The 20841-nt window shown below is 41.1% G+C and overlaps 1 protein-coding gene across 1 annotated transcript in view; it reads left to right on the top strand.

Annotated features, from left to right (window-relative positions):
* Window positions 1–16484, top strand: part of ISY1 (ISY1 spliceosome associated protein) — a 30611-nt gene extending 14127 nt beyond the window's left edge. Inside the window, exons 8-11 of the mRNA XM_075286951.1 lie at window positions 9782–9904; window positions 12117–12229; window positions 14764–14850; window positions 16288–16484. Coding sequence (XP_075143052.1) covers window positions 9782–9904; window positions 12117–12229; window positions 14764–14850; window positions 16288–16395 — 431 coding nt within the window. The 3' untranslated portion in view covers window positions 16396–16484. The remainder of the gene's footprint in view (window positions 1–9781; window positions 9905–12116; window positions 12230–14763; window positions 14851–16287) is intronic.
* Window positions 16485–20841: the final 4357 nt, after the last annotated feature.

Here is a 20841-nt window from a genome sequence, read left to right as displayed (position 1 = left end):
AATTCCGTCTCAATCTTTTGAATTGTCCATATGGGACATTCTTAATCCACTTATGGTAGTGTAGACTTTTAAAATTCAAAAGACTATTACTATCTACTTTTTTGAAAAATGTTTTCGTTTGTATGCCTTTCTCGTTACCCATTAAGACTAAATCCAGATACTCAATTTCCTTTTCATCTATTCTGCCTGTTAGATTTATCCCCCAGTTATTATTATTTAAATAGGCTGTAAATTCGTGAAATGATGTGGTGGTGCCTTCCCAGATAAAAAGCAGATCATCAATATATCGTTTATAGAATTTAATATTGGTGGTCCAGGGATGATCTTTTAATATAAAGGATTCCTCGTAGCGGCCCATGAAGAGGTTTGCAAATGCCGGGGCAAATTTAGTCCCCATGGCCGTTCCCTTTACTTGAATGTAAGTTTTTTGCTCAAATTTGAAGACATTATGAGTGAGAATAAAATTGATTCCCTCCAAGATAAAATCTTTTTGTTTCTCAGGCATAGAGGGATCAGTGCTTAAGTAACTCTTAATCGTCTCTAAGCCTTTATCATGTGCAATATTACTGTAGAGTCCTGTAACATCTAATGTGGCCCACTGATAATTTTTACCCCATGCCATGGGTAATAATTCATCCAAGAGACTCACCGAGTCTTTAAGATAAGATGGTAATTTAATAACGTATTTTTGTAATAGAAGGTCGATGTAATGGGAGAGATTCCTTGTTGTAGCATTCACACCTGAAATTATCGGGCGTCCTGGAGGGTTAACGGGATCTTTATGAATTTTAGGTAAATGGTAGTAGAGGGCTGCTGTTGGATTTTTGACAAGCAAATATTCCTTTTCTTTTTTATTTAGAATGCCCTCTTTAAAAGTTCTCAGGATAAGTTTCACATATTCTGAATAGTGTTCAGTAGTTGGATCTCGACTGATCTCTTGATAATAGTTAGTGTCGGATAGGATACGGGTGGCTTCAAACATATAGGTCTCGCGATTCTGGATAACAATGCCACCTCCTTTATCCGCACCCCTAATTACAATACTCGAGTTTTCTTTCAACGTTTTTAGGGCTCTTTTCTCCGCTAGGTTAAGATTTGTTGGAACTTTAGTTACTTTGTCTAGTTTCCTAAATTCTGACGAAACTAGAGAATAGAATGTCTCAATATTTGCCCCTTTATGGTGTATAGGATAAAACTTTGATTTTGGTTTTAGATTGGTGGTAATGGGAAGGGGTGGGCTTAAGGGAGAGGCTGTGGGTTGTGGGGAGTGGACTATGTGAGTAGTGGAAGGACTTGCTTCAGAAATGCGACAGGATGGCCCAGGATCGAGGGCTACACCCTCTATAGAATTGAAACTTAGATGGGAGGTAGAGGGACCTGATTGAGGGCAATCATTTTTTTCGGTAATTGCAAAATGCCTTGATAGGGTCAATTTCCTTATAAATTTGTTTAGATCTCCCTTAAGCCCACCCCTTCCCATTACCACCAATCTAAAACCAAAATCAAAGTTTTATCCTATACACCATAAAGGGGCAAATATTGAGACATTCTATTCTCTAATTTCGTCAGAATTTAGGAAACTAGACAAAGTAACTAAAGTTCCAACAAATCTTAACCTAGCAGAGAAAAGAGCCCTAAAAACGTTGAAAGAAAACTCGAGTATTGTAATTAGGGGTGCGGATAAAGGAGGTGGCATTGTTATCCAGAATCGCGAGACCTATATGTTTGAAGCCACCCGTATCCTATCCGACACTAACTATTATCAAGAGATCAGTCGAGATCCAACTACTGAACACTATTCAGAATATGTGAAACTTATCCTGAGAACTTTTAAAGAGGGCATTCTAAATAAAAAAGAAAAGGAATATTTGCTTGTCAAAAATCCAACAGCAGCCCTCTACTACCATTTACCTAAAATTCATAAAGATCCCGTTAACCCTCCAGGACGCCCGATAATTTCAGGTGTGAATGCTACAACAAGGAATCTCTCCCATTACATCGACCTTCTATTACAAAAATACGTTATTAAATTACCATCTTATCTTAAAGACTCGGTGAGTCTCTTGGATGAATTATTACCCATGGCATGGGGTAAAAATTATCAGTGGGCCACATTAGATGTTACAGGACTCTACAGTAATATTGCACACGATAAAGGCTTAGAGACGATTAAGAGTTACTTAAGCACTGATCCCTCTATGCCTGAGAAACAAAAAGATTTTATCTTGGAGGGAATCAATTTTATTCTCACTCATAATGTCTTCAAATTTGAGCAAAAAACTTACATTCAAGTAAAGGGAACGGCCATGGGGACTAAATTTGCCCCGGCATTTGCAAACCTCTTCATGGGCCGCTACGAGGAATCCTTTATATTAAAAGATCATCCCTGGACCACCAATATTAAATTCTATAAACGATATATTGATGATCTGCTTTTTATCTGGGAAGGCACCACCACATCATTTCACGAATTTACAGCCTATTTAAATAATAATAACTGGGGGATAAATCTAACAGGCAGAATAGATGAAAAGGAAATTGAGTATCTGGATTTAGTCTTAATGGGTAACGAGAAAGGCATACAAACGAAAACATTTTTCAAAAAAGTAGATAGTAATAGTCTTTTGAATTTTAAAAGTCTACACTACCATAAGTGGATTAAGAATGTCCCATATGGACAATTCAAAAGATTGAGACGGAATTGTACAAACCAATCGGACTTTGTGGCTCAGAGTAAGATTATGGCTTCAAGATTTAAGGACAAAAATTATCCAGCCTCTCTTATAAAAGAAGCTCAGTCTAGAACAGCAAATTTGAGTCAAAAGGAATGCCTTGTCCCCAAAAAAATTACCAAAAAAGAAAATGAGTTCAAACACAACTTTATAACAACTTTTAATATAGCCCACAGTTCCATCAGGAAAATCTTGGAGAAGCATTGGCATATTTTAGCTAATGACCAATTCTTGAAAAAAGTAATCCCAAAAAAACCCAAGATGACTTTTAGGAGGGCTCGAACTCTAAAGAGTATTATTGCCCCAAGTAAACTAAAATCCTCTACAAGAACCAGTACCAATTTTTCATATATCAGTGGAAACGCTGGTAGCTTCAAATGTGGACATTCTAGATGTAAGTGTTGTTTGAATATAGCACATAATATAAGTGAGGTTACCAGTAGATCCACAAACGAGAAATTCTCTATCAAATCGAGACTAGACTGCTCATCTTCATACGTTATATATATTCTAAGCTGCCCATGTGGCCTACAGTATGTAGGACGGACAACAATGTCCCTTAGAGACAGAATTAAGAAACATCGCTCCAATGTCTCCAACGGGTACGAAAAGCATAGTGTTTCCAGACATGCCAAGATCAAACATGGGTGCAGTTTTTCCAATTTTATTGTAACTCCACTCGAACAAATACCTACCAGCATTTACAACCGGTTCGAGGCACTAAAAAAGAAAGAGATGTTTTGGATATTTAAATTAAATACCCTCCATCCTGAGGGTCTTAATGAAGCCCTGGAGGATATTTCCTACTAAGTCCCTTTATATATTTATTATATGTTTATATATTACATGTTGGCTGTTAAGCATAGAGAAGTAAAGAGTAACCACTATGATCTCAGTTTTTAGAAAAATCTCTTGATATATTACTATGTTAGTACACTCTAACTTTTGTTCTTATATTTATGGAATTTTTTGATTTTAATTTTTTGTCCATTTTTCACTATTACACTACTATTTTTATTATATTCATACTAATAATTAGGTGGATGTTTACAAATGTCATTATTTTAGGACCAAGACTTTTGTTAAAAAAGATAATTGTTTTTAAATGTAATTCTTTGACAATAATATTGTATTGGCAATGAATCTTTTAATTCATCAGAATGATGTGTATACATCTGAAATATCTATGGTTTGTAAAGCAGCATCAGGGTCCGCTGCTTCCATGTTATGGTTTGCTTAAATATTAACTCCATAGAGGCTTGAATGGCCCTTAGTATTTTACTTATATTAATTGACATCAATCTAAACAACTGCTGTAAGAATCTAATAGGCAAGACATGTCAGTATGCGGTTCACACTAATTGACATCCGTCTAAACTAACTGCCGTTAGAATCCAATAGGCAGGACATGCCAGTGTACTGCTAGTGCCGGTTATGCGGCCGGACGAGTACGCGCATGCGTATTAAACCCGACACACGAGCGGTCGTTCGTCGACTCGGCTTTTCCCGTAACCTAGTGCCGTGCAATACGCATGCGCACTAGGTTAAACACACGAGCGGGCCCGACCGCTCTCCCTAGACACGAGCATCGCGGAGTAGCGATCCAATTTTATTCAAATAAGCTGGATGTCTCTACAATCCACAGTCATTATGTGGATTGTATAATATATGACCTTCAGGCTTGAGTTCTAAGTAAGTAACGGGGAGTTCTTAGCAACACCTGGCACGTGACCCTCCCCTCCAGCCCGCCCAGGTGTAATAAGCCCGCGTTACACACGCAGCCCATACACTCCACGCTGTGCATCACATTCTACTCGTACAAGGAAGCTCCTGCTCCTGATTCATGCTCCTAACTCCTTGTCTGGTACAGTAATTTATTTATTTATTTATATATTTCATTATTGTCTGAGCCATGCCTATGAAATACTTGGTTACCCTACTCTTTTATTATTAGAACATTTGCTGACCTGCATTATATTACAGTTGGTCACTTTATGTAGCTACAACTATCACCAATAGCTGGGGTAGCAACTTTGTTTGACTTTGCTGGATTAATGACAAACAACGACAAATACTTGTGTAATGGAACATTCATATTTAAGACCTGCCATTCTACCTATTTTTATATGTTTATATATTTATATATTTATATGCATATGTGTATTTTTATTTATTTTGACTTCTGTTGCATTTATTTATTATGCCATTTGTTATTTTTATTAGGGTATATTGTGTGTTTTGTGACACTTGAAAAAGGGGAATCCCCGAAACGCTGTGTTGTAGCGTCGTGTTTTTAGAAAGTGGAATAAAGTGCGTGTATTGGTTTATCCCAAGAGAGTAGCGCGGTTTTCTTCATATCCATCGGTCATTCTCCTGCATCTTCTGTTCCCTAAGGGGTTCTGGATTGAATTACTGCTGCTGCCAATCTTCCTTGTATTGTATTAACAATCTATTCCTGTGGTTGCTCGGTATTATCATTTGTTCCGAGTGTGCACACTCGACTCTGCTACATCTGATGTAGCAGAGACGAGTGTGCACACTCGGCTCTGCTATATCAGATGGGCTGACCGGCACATCAGATGTAGCAGAGCCGAGTGTGCCGGTCAGCCCATCTGATATAGCAGAGCCGAGTGTGCCTCTCAGCCCATCTGATATAGCAGAGCCGAGTGTGCACACTCGGCTCTGCTATATCAGATGGGCTGACCGGCACATCAGATGTAGCAGAGCCGAGTGTGCACACTCAGCTCTGCTATATCAGATGGGCTGACCGGCACACTCTGCTCTGCTACATCTGATGTAGCAGAGCCGAGTGTGCACACTCGGCTCTGCTATATCAGATGGGCTGACCGGCATCAGATGTAGGAATGCATTGGCCAGCCTTCGGCCAATCAGCGCTGGCTCTGCCGGAGGAGGCGGAGTCTAAGGTCGGACCTGAATGGAGACTGGTGTGGAGCGATCTTAGACTCCGCCTCCTCCAGCAGAGCCAGCGCTGATTGGTCGAATTCCGTACTCTGGCCAATCAGCGCTGTCCAATGCATTCCTATAGGAAAAAGTTAGCTTGCGAAAATCGCAAGCTGACAGGGATTTCCATGAAGTAAAGTGACTTTTATGCCCCCAGACATGCTTCCCCTGCTGTCCCAGTGTCATTCCAGGGTGTTGGTATCATTTCCTGGGGTGTCATAGTGGACTTGGTGACCCTCCAGACACGGATTTGGGTTTCCCCCTTAACAAGTATATGTTCCCCATAGACTATAATGGGGTTCGAAACCCGTTCGAACAGTGAGCGGCTGTTCGAATCGAATTTCGAACCTCGAACATTTTAGTGTTCGCTCATCTCTAGTAGTCACCTAAAGGTTGAAATTGAGTAATAAATGTAGTTGATTTGTAAATTTTTCTGTAAGCAGTTTGTATGTTCGCCCCGTGTTTGCGTGGATTTCCATCCCATATTCCAAAGACATACTGATAGAGGAAAAAAAAAAGTATATTGTTGGCTCTATGTGGGGCTCACAATCTACATTTAAAAAAAAATAAAAAATAAATAAATCTTGAAGTAAAATATTTATATATGGGAGTTGTAGTTTTGCAGCAGCAGCAAGGCCACATTGACAGATGGTCCTACATCTGTACTGGGATGCATAGGGCATCTTTTTTGGGGTGCCAGGTGTACTTTTTTGTTATACTGTTTTGGGGAATGTCTATTGGTTTGATCACTTTTTATTCTAATCGGGGACGAAATGGCGAAAAAAAAAAAAAAGAAAAAAAGGGCAGTTCTGCACTCCTGCAGCAAAAAAAATATGGTACATAGCATTAAAATCCTCAGATACAGGCTGTATTATAGTCCAGAGCTGTGCTTGCAATTCTGCTGACTTCTGAAATTAAAGAGGCCCTTTCATGTCCTCATAAACTAGTGGTATATAAAACCACTTGAAAGTTACCAGTGCTCTGAATTCAGTGTCCTGTCTGCTTTCCTGGTACTGGAGATATCCCCACTGTCAGAATGGCGTTTCTCATAACTCTGTATCATCACTGCGCTGTGAGGAATGATTCCCCTTCCCCACTGACAGTTCTCTAACATAGCCTTGTACTGGGTGTTTTTTTTTACCGCTCAGCGATGATGCTGAGCTGTGAGTAACGCCCTCCCTCCAGTAAAAGTCATAGGACAAGTACCATCAGGAAGTGTTCCTCACAGCCCAGTGATGATGCTGAGCTTTGACGAATGCCCTTCTGACAGTGGGGAGATCTAGATCTAGGGAGATCTAGCGGTATTTAAAATTGCATGTTCATAAGGACGTGAAAGGTCCTCTTTAAATAATTTTTGGTGTCTACATAGGTCTTGCTGTAGTAATTTGCAGTAATGTGCATTTTTCACCCTTTTTACGTCCTTGGGTAAAGGACTTTGAAGTCTTATGTGAATGTTTGTGCATTGGGGGCGGGCCTTCAACTCCAGGAGCATTGCTCTTGCTGCTCAAGTGGGACATGCCGTGAGGAGGATCCCCACTGTGTAGTGGTGCAGGCAGGAGATCGTAGTAGTAAGAGCAGTGCTCTCATGGCTGAAAACTTCCCCCCAGTGCACCAACTGCCTCTACAAAATTAACATACATAACAATGGTTAGTTGATTATCACTGTAATGTGCTCTGTAACATGGTGGGGACATTTTAAATGGTGGCCTGAGAATTTTTTTTTTTAATTTAAAAAACCTGCTGCTAGTGGGCCAGTGAACACAACAAGCAGTACTCTCCTCTCCCTAAGGGTCTGTTTACGGTGGTGGCAGCTCCATTCTTTATGCAGGACCCCTAGCTGATGTCATCAGTGACGTCCCATTTGTGTGAGGGCGCAGCTGCAACCAATTACAGGCCTCAGTGACCTCCTCGCAAACTGCGGTGATGTGCCGTTCATGAAGAGGTGACCTTTGAGGCCTGTGCTGGATGCAGCTCTGTCCTCACACAATCAGCATGGGGCCTGTATACAGATGATTGGACCTGCTAACACTGGAGTCGGGGGTTTGGGGACAGGAGAGTTCTGATTTATGCTTATTGGCCCACAAGCAGCAATATAAAAACAACTATACTCGTAGGATGTAATAAACTTGCTTTATTGTCATTTTAGGTTGAAGTTTCTGCATTTTATTAAAATGAATAGAGCCGCAATTATGTAAATTGGTAAAATGTGATTAGAATTTACTTAATGAATATCAAGCAGATTCCATTTCCCAGTAGATTTAGGAAGTTTCTAATTACTGTGAGTCCTCTACAGATAATGGATGAACTACTCACTCATTGACAAGATGATGTATCACGCTGGATTCATTCACTTTATTTACTGCACAAGCTCAGTCACATGAAACAAAATCTGGATGTCATGCTTCTTCATTACCCTCAATCCACTTAGTATTCCAGTCATGCCATTTTTTTTTTTTTTTACATTATTGGGGCACTCGGTACAAGATGGGGGTCATATATATGTAAGTTAGTGATAGGGAAAAAATAACCAATAAATTGCACTGCATATTATTTGGTGCCTCTCCTCAGAATATCCCATAAATTTATTGTAGATGTGGGTCCCGCTTTTCAATAATGGCATACCAGGACCCTCTCCTGCTGTGACTGGAGCAGAGGCCTTGCTTGCACAACACTCTCCTTTCTCTTGATTTCTATGGGAGTTCCAAAAACAACTGAATACTTGGGTGTACTCGGAGCTTAGATAGAAGTGAGAGTACACTGTATTTTACAGAGTCAGAGATGGGACTCACATTATAAAGCATTTGTGGCATGTCCTATGGATATACCGTAAATGTCTGAGCTAGGAATACCCATTTCAGTCCCATGCTATAAAGGACAGTGGTAGTAATTTTTTTTTTTCTTGCCCTGTTTTGATATTGGTTGACTTTAAAATGAAAGTGGGTTACAAAAATTTGTCAGAGACCAGTAAACCGCATTTGATAAAGCTAGTTGACGGGGTTGATGTTTTACACATGTGCTAGTACGTTGAGTTGGCCACAGACTCAACATTGAGCTGACTTTGAAAAGAGTAAAATTGTTCCAACCATTGAACCGTGTTTGTTATTGGCTTCAGGTCTTGTGATGTGCCACATTCCTTCCAAAGTCTATACAAAGCCAATGTATTGTTCAGTAACCCAAACAGTGGCCCTATACAGTTTAATATCCCTTATCAGCAGTGGCCCCATGAAGTACTTGCCTCACTGTTCCCAGGAGCACTCCCTGTCACTGCACAAGAGATGTCGAGGGAGGTAAGTATATACACTGAGGCCAGCCCAAGCTTGTAAGCTGCAAGCCTGTACTCAAAAGCTTTACAACCGGATCTGGGGCCCTTCTCTCCCTTGTCCTTTTGATCTAGCTGGATTGGGTGAACAAGGTAGAAATGTTTGAGACCCCCTGCTCTAAATCTTTATATTCAGAATGTTTTATTGATGCATGTTGATAATGTCGCAGAAAGTAGATGCAGTGGTTTGGGCATCCTCTGCCGGGCCTGTCTCATTAAAGAGGACCTTTCACCACTTATTCCATCCTTCACTAGACGCTGTTTTACTGATTCCATCACACTTGGAGTTGTTTCTCTAGCCCTCATTGTTCACAAGCACTCACTGCTGTTAGTTTCAACAACATTATGCTCTATAGTGTCAAGTTGGCGATCCTGGGTTTGAGCAAAAAAGACGGGGACCTCCTTCCTGACAACTGAGAGTATAATTATGCTGAAACGAACAGAATTTATTGCTTTGGAGTGGTGGGTGCAAATTAAAAATTCTAACTGTACCAGAATCAGTGGAGCGATACCTGTTGAAGTGTACAAAGAGGATGGAGGTGATGTATCGATGTCTCTTGAGATATTCTTTCCATAGCTTCTATTAGGACATGTGGTCAATATACAGGAAGAGATCTACTGTACAGTCCATTCATTTTGACAGTATTGGTCCAGGCAGCACTTTTTCCTTTGAGCGGATCCCCATAGGGTTTCTGAAGTTGAGCTTTCAGCAGACAACTGTTTTTCTTGTTCTATTGCTTGTGCTTATTGGTGCTATTGTTATTTGTAGCTGCTCCTCCACCCCGGAAAACACGTGCTGAGCTGATGAAAGATATTGACGCAGAGTACTATGGGTACAGAGATGAGGATGATGGGGTATTGGTCCCCCTAGAGATCGAGGAGGAGAAGAGAGGTAATGCTTTATGTTTCATCATAATATCTGTCATCTCTTTACTTTCTCTGCAAAATGTCGTTACTGATTTTTTAATATTTATTGCTTTCAAGATGTCAATATATTCTTATACACTCTGCAAACTCTGACAGAAAAAGAATTCACTGAAAACACAAATATTGTATTGTTCTATAAGGTACTTATAAAAACATTGGTCAAAGGGATTTTCCAAGACTATTAAATTATTGATCTCCCTTTAGGATAGGCCATTAATATCATTAAGTGGTGCAATGAAGCCCCTTCAATTTGATGAATCGTGGGGTGCGAGGAGTCAAACCCTTACCAGTCTGATATTGATGACCTATTATAACACTGGCTATACACATTCGATTGGTGTCAGCCAAACCCATCAACCTCCCATTGTGTACTGGAGCCTCCTACTTCTCCCTGGCAGCGATTGTAGAGGAAGATAAGGATGAGGATGTTCCATTTCCAGTAGAATAACAGATAACATTTTATACATCACTTCCTGAGCCCCATCACTGTATCATTGTAAAATTGTTTTTTTTTTTTTTTTTTTTAAATGTAGATTGTGAGCCCCACATAGAGCTCACAATGTACATTTTTCCCTATCAGTATGTCTTTTTTTTTGGAATATGGGATGGAAATCCATGCAAACACGGGGAGAACATACAAACTCCTTGCAGATGGTTTTTTGCCCTTGGCGGGATTTGAACACCAGGACCCAGCGCTGCAAGGCTGCAGTGCTAACCACTGAGCCACCGTGTGGCCCCTATTGTAAAATTGTCTGATGACTAGAATGGATTGCTAGCTATGCCAACCCATACACTCACCGGCCACTTTATTAGGTACACCATGCTAGTAATGGGTTGGACCCCCTTTTGCCTTCAGAACTGCCACAATTCTTCATGGCATAGATTCAACAAGGTGCTGGAAGCATTCCTCAGAGATTTTGGTCCATATTGACATGATGGCATCACACAGTTGCCGCAGATTTGTCGGCTGCACATCCATGATGCGAATCTCCCGTTCCACCACATCCCAAAGATGCTCTATTGGATTGAGATCTGGTGACTGTGGAGGCCATTGGAGTACAGTGAACTCATTGTCATGTTCAAGAAACCAGTCTGAGATGATTCCAGCTTTATGACATGGCGCATTATCCTGCTGAAAGTAGCCATCAGATGTTGGGTACATTGTGGTCATAAAGGGATGGACATGGTCAGCAACAATACTCAGGTAGGCTTTGGCGTTGCAACGATGCTCAATTGGTACCAAGGGGCCCAAAGAGTGTCAAGAAAATATTCCCCACACCATGACACCACCACCACCAGCCTGAACCGTTGATACAAGGCAGGATGGATCCATGCTTTCATGTTGTTGACGCCAAATTCTGACCCTACCATCCGAATGTCGCAGCAGAAATCGAGACTCATCAGACCAGGCAACGTTTTTCCAATCTTCAATTGTCCAATTTCGATGAGCTTGTGCAAATTGTAGCCTCAGTTTCCTGTTCTTAGCTGAAAGGAGTGGCACCCGGTGTGGTCTTCTGCTGCTGTAGCCCATCTGCCTCAAAGTTCGACGTACTGTGCGTTCAGAGATGCTCTTCTGGCTACCTTGGTTGTAACGGGTGGCTATTTGAGTCACTGTTGCCTTTCTATCAGCTCGAACCAGTCTGGCCATTCTCTTCTGACCTCTGGCATCAACAACACATTTCCGCCCACAGAACTGCCGCTCACTGGATGTTTTTTCTTTTTCGGACCATTCTCTGTAAACCCTAGATATGGTTGTGCGTGAAAATCCCAGTAGATCAGCAGTTTCTGAAATACTCAGACCAGCCCTTCTGGCACCAACAACCATGCCACGTTCAAAGGCACTCAAATCACCTTTCTTCCCCATACTGATGCTCGGTTTGAACTGCAGGAGATTGTCTTGACCATGTCTACATGCCTAAATGCACTGAGTTGCCGCCATGTGATTGGCTGATTAGAAATTAAGTGTTAACGAGCAGTTGGACAGGTGTACCTAATAAAGTGGCCGGTGAGTGTATGTGTTTCATGTGATGCCACACTGTAATTCTACAGCAGTTGTTACTGCTCCTTATACGAGACTTGGCATGAGAAAATATTTGAGCATGACGTTCCTTTGGTCATGCCAGTATTTGTAGATCGCTGTAATATCCGGGTCAATTCTCCTGTGAATTTTTTTTCAGCCATTGCCCAGGCCATTGAGAAATGGAGAATGGAGAAGGAAGCGCGTGTGGCATCTGGGGAGAAGAATGAGGAGGAAGAGGAAGTGAATATCTATGCAGTGACTGCCGATGAGGTAGGCGCACGTCTGAGTCATGTCTGCTACTGTTTTTTTTTTTTTTTTTTTGTTTTTTTTTTTAAATTTCAGAAAATTGGCACTTGATTTTCCTATATTCTGCTTAAAATGGGGAGATTTTGCACCAGAATTTTGTGGATATCATGCTGGTTTTCATCCTTTGTGAGAGATGCTGCGAAAAATCTTCTCTTGCTTCGACGTGTTTTTTTTGGGGGGGTTGCACATATTTCTCTCATCCATTTGTCTACCTTTGTGTGATGTAGATAAGCCACTAGAAATTGTGCAGCGACTGATCTGCAAGAATGTGGACATACCCTAATGCTGTGATTGTGCCACCTTTTGGGAAATCAAAGGGTTTTCCAATCAGGTAATGGTTTTTATAATGCCTGTGTTGGCAGCCCTACCTTTCTGAAGGGGAAATTTGGCATTAGTCCTCTTTCAGACAGTCTTAAAAGGCTCTCTGATTGCAGAGAAAAAGTCGCCACAGGCATGGAATGTTTTTTTTAAAAAAAAATAGTCTTGCCACCTGAATCACCAGAGTTTGTTCAGGATCTGCTGCATCCTGTTGGTGTTTACTCAGTGTCAGTTTTGGAGGGGAATTCAGGAGGAAAGTACAGTTTGTTTTTTTGCCTTTGGCCACTCTTTCCCCCGGACCTCCACAATGGCAGTGACAGGAGGGATCCCGCACATCCATGGACAGAAACCAACTTGGATCCATTTAAAAAGGCCATTCCTCATACCTGTTTCAGTTGTTTCCAGTCCCATGGAGGTGATGGAAGCCTTCCTTCTAGTTCCTTCGGACTGAATTCTCCTGTGTGTCCCATACCCCAGCTAAACCTGAGAGGGTTGTGCTGTGAGAGGGGCTCCCAGGCTGAAGGGCAGTCTTTTCTGCTTTATTGTCTTAGTCCTCTGTTATGTAGAAGCCCTGGTCTGAATATTGCCAGCTGGACTTTGTGAATCCAAAACCACCCCTTTTAGTGTGTTAAAGTGGTGCACTATGGCTGTCTGTGAGGCCTCACACAGCGACTCTTATATTTGACTCCATCCTGAGTAATGCACTGACTTGTGGAAGCAGCAGTAACACAGAACACTATACTGTAAGGATCTTATTTTAATTTGACTGAAGGTTTTGTGATTTATTTTTTTTTGCTAATTTATTTCTGGATAAAGCAGATGCAAACATATGCATCCAATTATTTTATTAAGCTAGATCTAGCTAAAAAATAAAGTTTTATATGCAGCACATGACTGGGAGATGATGCTTATGTACTTGCATTCATTGAGAACATTTAGTGTAACTTCAGGGTTTATCTGTTTGCACAGTGATCTATAAGGCTAGAAAACCCCTTTTAATATTCATAGGATAAATATAGATCATATATCATATATATATATATATAATTATTATTATTATTATTATTATTATTATTATATTTTTTTATTCATTTTTAATCTCTATTACGTGTGTGTTAAATTTGTACTATTTGTTGTTGATCCTCTACAGGGCATAGAAGTTATGTATGTAGTTAGAGACAAAAAGTAACACTGGCTACTATCGCTATTTTAGGTACAGTTCATATGTGAAATACGACAAGCAACTACCATGCGGCTTTATTTACCGTGCAACATGTGCCACAAAACGTCTGAAAAATTTGGGCACTCCAGGGCAACAGCTAATCAAAACTAGTCAAGCAAACACTTTGCCCTTTTAGAAACTTTCTAGCTCAGGTTGCCAACCCAAAGCGTTCATGAGTCGGCAGCGTGATACTGGACATATGACAAGGGTGCTATTTGACACAGGTCATGTGATTAGGGCAGAACGTGACTAGAACTTTTGCCCAGAACAAAGCCGTATGAGGCCGATTGACACAACGGTCATGAATGTGCTGCATGTCTACCAGTTACTCAATGTTTATTTACTGATCTCCGTGTCCTAAGAATTATGCAATGTTTATACCATTATATTCCAGGTTGTATAGTTTATTTTTGGGAATGGTTTGCCCTTTCATCTTTTTGTTGTACTAAAACTAAACTACTTGGTCACCTTGAATACGTTCACATAAGTATTGTGCATCTGGTATCTGTATGAGAAATAATGTTATACGACTAGGAAGAAGGAGTTACGCAGGTCATCTCACCATAAAGAAGCGTTTTTTTGCTTAAAATCAGATTTTTGCTGGCAATTTTCAGCTCTTATTTCTATTTTACTTCAACCTTGTCCTTTTTCTAACGGTGTAACAAGAGGTATGGACCCCAGCAGATTTATGACTATTTATGCCAGTTTACTGGTGTAAATGGTTCTTAAAATCCATGTCAGTTTTAAGCTCATAAGAGGGGCACCCTCTGCCATTATATGGGCTGTGAAGACTGGTATGACAAGCGCCAGTTTTCATAAATCTCACCATAGCGTTCCCTGAGACACTTCAGAGAAATATACTGCTACAGAATCCAGCCGTATACAAGCGATACCTTGGAGCTGTTTGCATTATCTCTTTTATGGTAGCTCAGCAATTCTAATATTTCTTGTCTTTCAGTCTGGAGAAGATAGTGACAATGACCTTGAAAGAGAAGAAGGACAGCAAAAGTTTATTGCCCATGTTCCGGTACCATCTCAAAAAGAGGTAAGAAGAAGCCTTGATCCTGGGTTCACACCTGCGTTTCAGTTTCCGTTCTTCTGGTCCACTTTGGACTTGCAGGACTTTTCTCTCTGTGCTTTTCAAGTGGAATAGAGGACGGAAACGGTGTTCAAATGCAGCTGAGAACCTAACCTGTTTCATCGCTTTCCCAGATCCCATTGTTGTTGCTAGTTCAGGTCATTAAATTGTATGGCAGGGAAGGGATTTGGGGCTGTAATACCAGATGTGAATATAGATGTATTATAGCCTTAGCAATATACCCAAACAAATGTAAACTCCAGCTGATAACTCTTATCGTGTTCCATCTATGTATTGCACCATTTTGGCTTTCAACTAAGTTATTTAGCATGTAAATATTGACTGTGTGATACTCTTGTGCTTTAACTACATTTTAGCTTGGAGTTGTAGATACTAATGATTAAACAGGGGTCATTCTGCTGCACACTGACCAATGTGGTCAAACAAAAAAAAAAAAAAAACACTGTCCTATATTTTTTTCAGTATTTGTTTTTAAATATAATGCTTTATCTCAATAAGACATTTTCAATAGGTCACAGATATATATTAAGAGGGTTGAATATTGATGTCCTACCCTTAGGATAGTTCATCTGTATCAGAATGGGGATAGTCTGACAAGCGACACCCCCTACCAGTCTCAATTCTTCTGAGTACAGCAGATGGAGCCAGAAGTGGCTATGCTGCGCTATTGCATCCAAGATCCCATTAAGTGAACACATGATCCCTGGGGGAGACGGGTGTCTGACCCCAATCAGTTGGTTATTGATGACCTACCCTAAAGGTATACAATCAATATCCATTTTTATTTATATATTTTTATTCAAATATTTATTTGTAGAACCCCTTTTATCTCACCATAGCAAAGAGTCTGCTGTCAGCTGTTAAAGGGTTAGAAAACATGGTTGCTTTCTTCTTATCAAGAAGTGACCTCACATCAAATGAGCATATTGCAGCTCAGTCCTGTTCATTTCAGTGAGACCTCTTCACTAAATACGAAGCACAGCGCCACACTTTGTAGAGCAGCTGTGCTTGGTATTACAGCTCAGCCACATTTACTTGAATGGAACCGAACTGCACACAGGACGCGTGATGAAGGAATGTGACGTCACAGGCCTGTGAAATGGATTTGGTGCTCACCCACAATATCTAACCCCCCCTCCCCCCCGCAGGTTAGGCACTGATGATCTATCCTAAGTAATAGAGCATTAATATTTCCCTCCCAGAAATCCTATTTTTCTACCTTTTGAACTGTCTTTAGCCGGTTGCATTGATAGCATCACTTATTTTTAGGTAGTACTAAAGATCCGATGGGTAAAATCCTACTCCATTGAAGCTGCATAAATGCCAGCCTAAAACGTACACTCATGTCCATCGCAATGTAACTTCTCATTTTTATCTTCACAGATTGAGGAAGCCCTAATACGACGAAAGAAAATGGAACTTCTTCAGAAATATGCCAGCGAGGCTCTCATGGCTCAAAGTGAAGATGCTAAACGTCTTCTAGGCGTATAGAATTGTAAATATTTGCTGCAACCCACCGAGTCCTTGTAAATTCTCCTGTTTTGTTACATTTTGTACAGAAATGAAAAATATAGACTGACTTTTTGACAAAAACATCTTGGTTGTTTGGATGATTTGTGGTAAATTGTCCCTTGAATGGGAATGAACCAGGTATATGGATATATGGAGGTATATGGATGGCCTACTGTGCCCCTTTATTTTGCTGTTTGGCTGTGCTATAGGAGCAGAAATCCGTGTTTAGGGCCCATAAAACCCTGTTAAGCTACTGATACTCATTAATTTTTTTTGCCAGATTTTTCTTCTTTCCTTCAGGATTTACCAATGGTTTAATGCTTACAGGTTCTTACCATCTCCCAATAAACATGTATTATGGTGGCATGGTAAAATTTAAGGTTCCCTTTGCTTTCCACTTGAATGAGTGTTAGAGGTTCAGCCATCCTTCCACAATAGAAATACTAGGAACACTTAGCATGGTATCAGCTCAAGGTGACCATACACAATAAATACAAGTTAGTTGTTGTCTGGATCGGTCAGTGATCTAATGTGTATAAACGCTTCCCATCTTCTCATACCGTGAAGTATTTCAATGTAAAGAAAGGTTGGCATGATTTATTTCAACATGACTTGTCCTTTGCATTCCCCTTTGGTAACTGCATGTTCCCCTCTCCTTATTCACCTACATATTCCCAGCAGCTAAACCAAGGGTGCGTGTTTACAGGTTGGTTGACTGTTATCTAAGGTGTGCCGGCACCTTAATCCTCAGCTTTATATGGATTGGTCATTCTGAGCACAGAACATATATAGATTGTAGCAAAGTTTAACACTGTACTGATAACTTGGTGGACCTTGATATTTTGTCCCAGAAGACAACAAAGCCATTTAAATCTACTGAAAAAGTTGAGCATTCTGTACCAGGGCGTGGTTAATGCCTTATGGTAATGTAAACCTTGCATTACATGCATAACTACATAAGCGCACATTCAGCCTGAACAGTTCTGTTACAAAAGTTTCTCCTTTTCCTTTCACCCCCTGCAGGTAACTGCTCAGCATGGGGGTGAATAAAGCCAGTAGATGATAATAGATGGGGGCAGTCTGTGCCCCTTAGTCATGTATTGTGTCTGCTTATTACCAGAACTACATGATTAAGGGGGGAAATTAAAAGGATTGTCTAGGTTTACAAAGAGAAGGAAAAAACTTGGACATTACTGCTTTCTACCATAAACTAAGCCACCCCCGTCTAGGGGTTGTGCAAAGTACTATTGAGGTCTTGCTTTTGGAAGAAAGAAGCCATATTATGTATTTGGGTTTTTTTTTTTTTTTTTTTTTTTAACCTTTGTAAACCTTCCTAGTGTTTACTATGTTGTTTACCATCCCTGAACTTAGTGACAGTATTTTTTATGTGCAAAGTATATAATTAAAAATTGCCTAACTGGGCATGATAGAGCAGCTGTCTGTCGTCCTGGCTCCACACAAGGGAGGATGTATAGGATCATTCATCATTATAAGTCTTCATCATCTCTCCATCCAGCCTAGGGGAGCTTGGACTGGAAATTTACTAAGCTGATGAACTTGATGTCCTCTGTTGTTCCTTGAAATGCAGGGTGGATAATCTGTCCATGGATTGGCCAGGACATGCCACCAAGAGTGCCTGGAGCTGTACACAGGTAACCTTAAAATGGAGCACAGATGGTGGGGTTTATGCCAAGGATGATATAAGGGCTGAGCTCCTTCCTTCCCTATTCCCCCATACACACTCTGGTTAGCCGAGTATGCATGTGTTTCAGTAGTGAAAGTTGTGTAACTTTGACCCATCCTTCTTTGTCTTTAACATTCAACCTGGCTAATCCTTCTTTCTCAACAATGGCCACTCCTTATTCTCTCTAGTATCACCTGTCGGGGGAAGAGTTCAGGGACCTCCATACACATTGCATACCTTTTATATCCTTGCAGATCAGCGGCATTATATACAGCTAGAAAGCTGACCATGTACTGAATCCGGTGCACTGTCCGCTTTCTTGCATTATATAATACAGCCGATCTGTGAGGGCATGAAAGGTCCTCTTCAATTTTCAACAGTTTTCCAAACACTCTGTGTTACTTTATGGAGATAAAATTGCTCAAAAAATTCACTTGGCAACTGAAGAGTTTTTTTTTAACTTGCTCAGTGTTTTCCTGTAGAAAGTGAAGTAGTTTCACAAGAATTTAGAAAAGAGAGCTTGAGGCTGAGTTTCCCCATTCAGGGTTTTTGTTGAAGCTGGGATTCTACATTCAGGTTTTTGTTGCTGTTTTTGAAGCCATTCAATGCGTGAACAAAGCCTGCATGTGAAAACCCAACCCGAGGCCTCATTCACACGTTGGTCATTTGCATCAATGACTGAAGAAGCAGCAGTGGAGACTACCAGCATACAATCACTGATGCAAATCACTGACTCCCTGAAAAGGCTTTGGACTGTGTTTACATGATGCTTTTTACTACAGAACTGCATACAATTTTAAATTGTGGTTATGAGTAGTACAAAGGTTTTAATGGGTTGATGGCTGTTTAGTTAAAAGTGCCCCAGCTGTGTAAATAAAGTCTAAACATCTACATGTAGCTGTATCCTAACCAATCAGCACTTGCTTTGTTTCTTGTGACTGGTGAGAAGCCAAGAAACAATGAAGTTACACCCCCTTCAGGCAACTAATCATTGTGATGCCAAGGGTCTAGACCCCCCCCACCACCACCACCACCACCACCACCACCACCACCGATCTAATACTCCTGGCCATCAGTATTCTAATCCCATCAACACATTTTAACTTAACACAGTTTGGTATTACAATAAGTAGTAACATGCAGGAAATGTATTATTTAGACATCAGTGAGTAATTCTTTTATATGCTTGTCTATTGATAACCTGTGTGTGAATGCAAGAGGATATATACAGTAATTGAAGTAGCAGACTGTATAGGGGGAGGGGGTATCATGCCTTCTGGTGACCATGAGCTCTCCATATTGCAGAGGTTAGGATTTTGACTTTATACATCTTGCTGTGTGTATACTGTTGGATATCACTTTATGTATTCAGCTACCTTTATATTGCACTTCTATGTCCTGCTAACAGCTATTCACCATTCATGTAAAAGAAAAGGTGAGACCTGCCATAGCTGTAGTATCAGGCACTCGCCGATACTGTAATATCTTCCAACAGGAAAATGATTTGTGTATATGCTGTACTAGTGATGTGTGGATACAGTCTGAATGCAAAAACTGGCATGCCTGTAGTTCTTAAAGAGGTCAGACCACTAATTAAACTCCGCAGGATAGGGGATAATGGGGGTTCAACCACCTCGAGCTCCCTGTTTGAATGGGAAGGGGGGGGATTTCTACATTACTGTTGGAGAGATCGGAGTACTGTATTGACTGCTGTTGTCAGTCACTTTGGCAGTCTCAGAGCTGACTGTTGCCCTATTCAAAAGGGGGTTTGAAGACCCCCTCCATTCTTGTGCATGGTGAGAGCCCCAGCAGATGGATATGTGATAAGTTGTAATTTTGGGACAACCCCTTTTAAGGCCTTATTCACATGTTTAAGGGGTTATGTGGGAGAGGAAATTCATCCTTGCTCATAGATAGGAGGATTCCCGTATCCTGATTTATGAATTTGCAGTGGGGTTCTGGTAGTCTGATTCTTCTTCACACTGACACGACAGCCAGCTGTGAGTGCTGGCAGTCTCCTCCAGCTCTGGTAATATACAACAGTCAGTGAAGACTGAGGTACATGACACACTGACACGACAGCCAACTGTGAGTGCTGTGACACTGTATCCTCCAGCTCTGGTAGTATACAGCAGTGAGTGAAGACTGAGGTACATGACACACTGACACGACAGTCAGCTGTGCGCTGTGACACAGTCTCCTCCAGCTCTGGTAGTATACAGCAGTCAGTGAAGACTGAGGTACATGACACACTGACACGACAGCCAACTGTGAGTGCTGTGACACAGTCTCCTCCAGCTCTGGTAATATACAACAGTCAGTGAAGACTGAGGTACATGACACACTGACACGACAGCCAACTGTGAGTGCTGTGACACAGTCTCCTCCAGCTCTGGTAATATACAGCAGTGAGTGAAGACTGAGGTACATGACACACTGACACGACAGCCAACTGTGAGTGCTGTGACACAGTCTCCTCCAGCTCTGGTAGTATACAGCAGTGAGTGAAGACTGAGGTACATGACACACTGACACGACAGTCAGCTGTGCGCTGTGACACAGTCTCCTCCAGCTCTGGTAGTATACAGCAGTCAGTGAAGACTGAGGTACATGACACACTGACACGACAGCCAACTGTGAGTGCTGTGACACAGTCTCCTCCAGCTCTGGTAATATACAACAGTCAGTGAAGACTGAGGTACATGACACACTGACACGACAGCCAACTGTGAGTGCTGTGA

This window comes from Leptodactylus fuscus, chromosome 9 (genome assembly GCF_031893055.1).
Source record: "Leptodactylus fuscus isolate aLepFus1 chromosome 9, aLepFus1.hap2, whole genome shotgun sequence".
Classification (NCBI taxonomy): domain Eukaryota; kingdom Metazoa; phylum Chordata; class Amphibia; order Anura; family Leptodactylidae; genus Leptodactylus; species Leptodactylus fuscus.
This window is presented reverse-complemented; position numbering and strand designations above follow the sequence as displayed.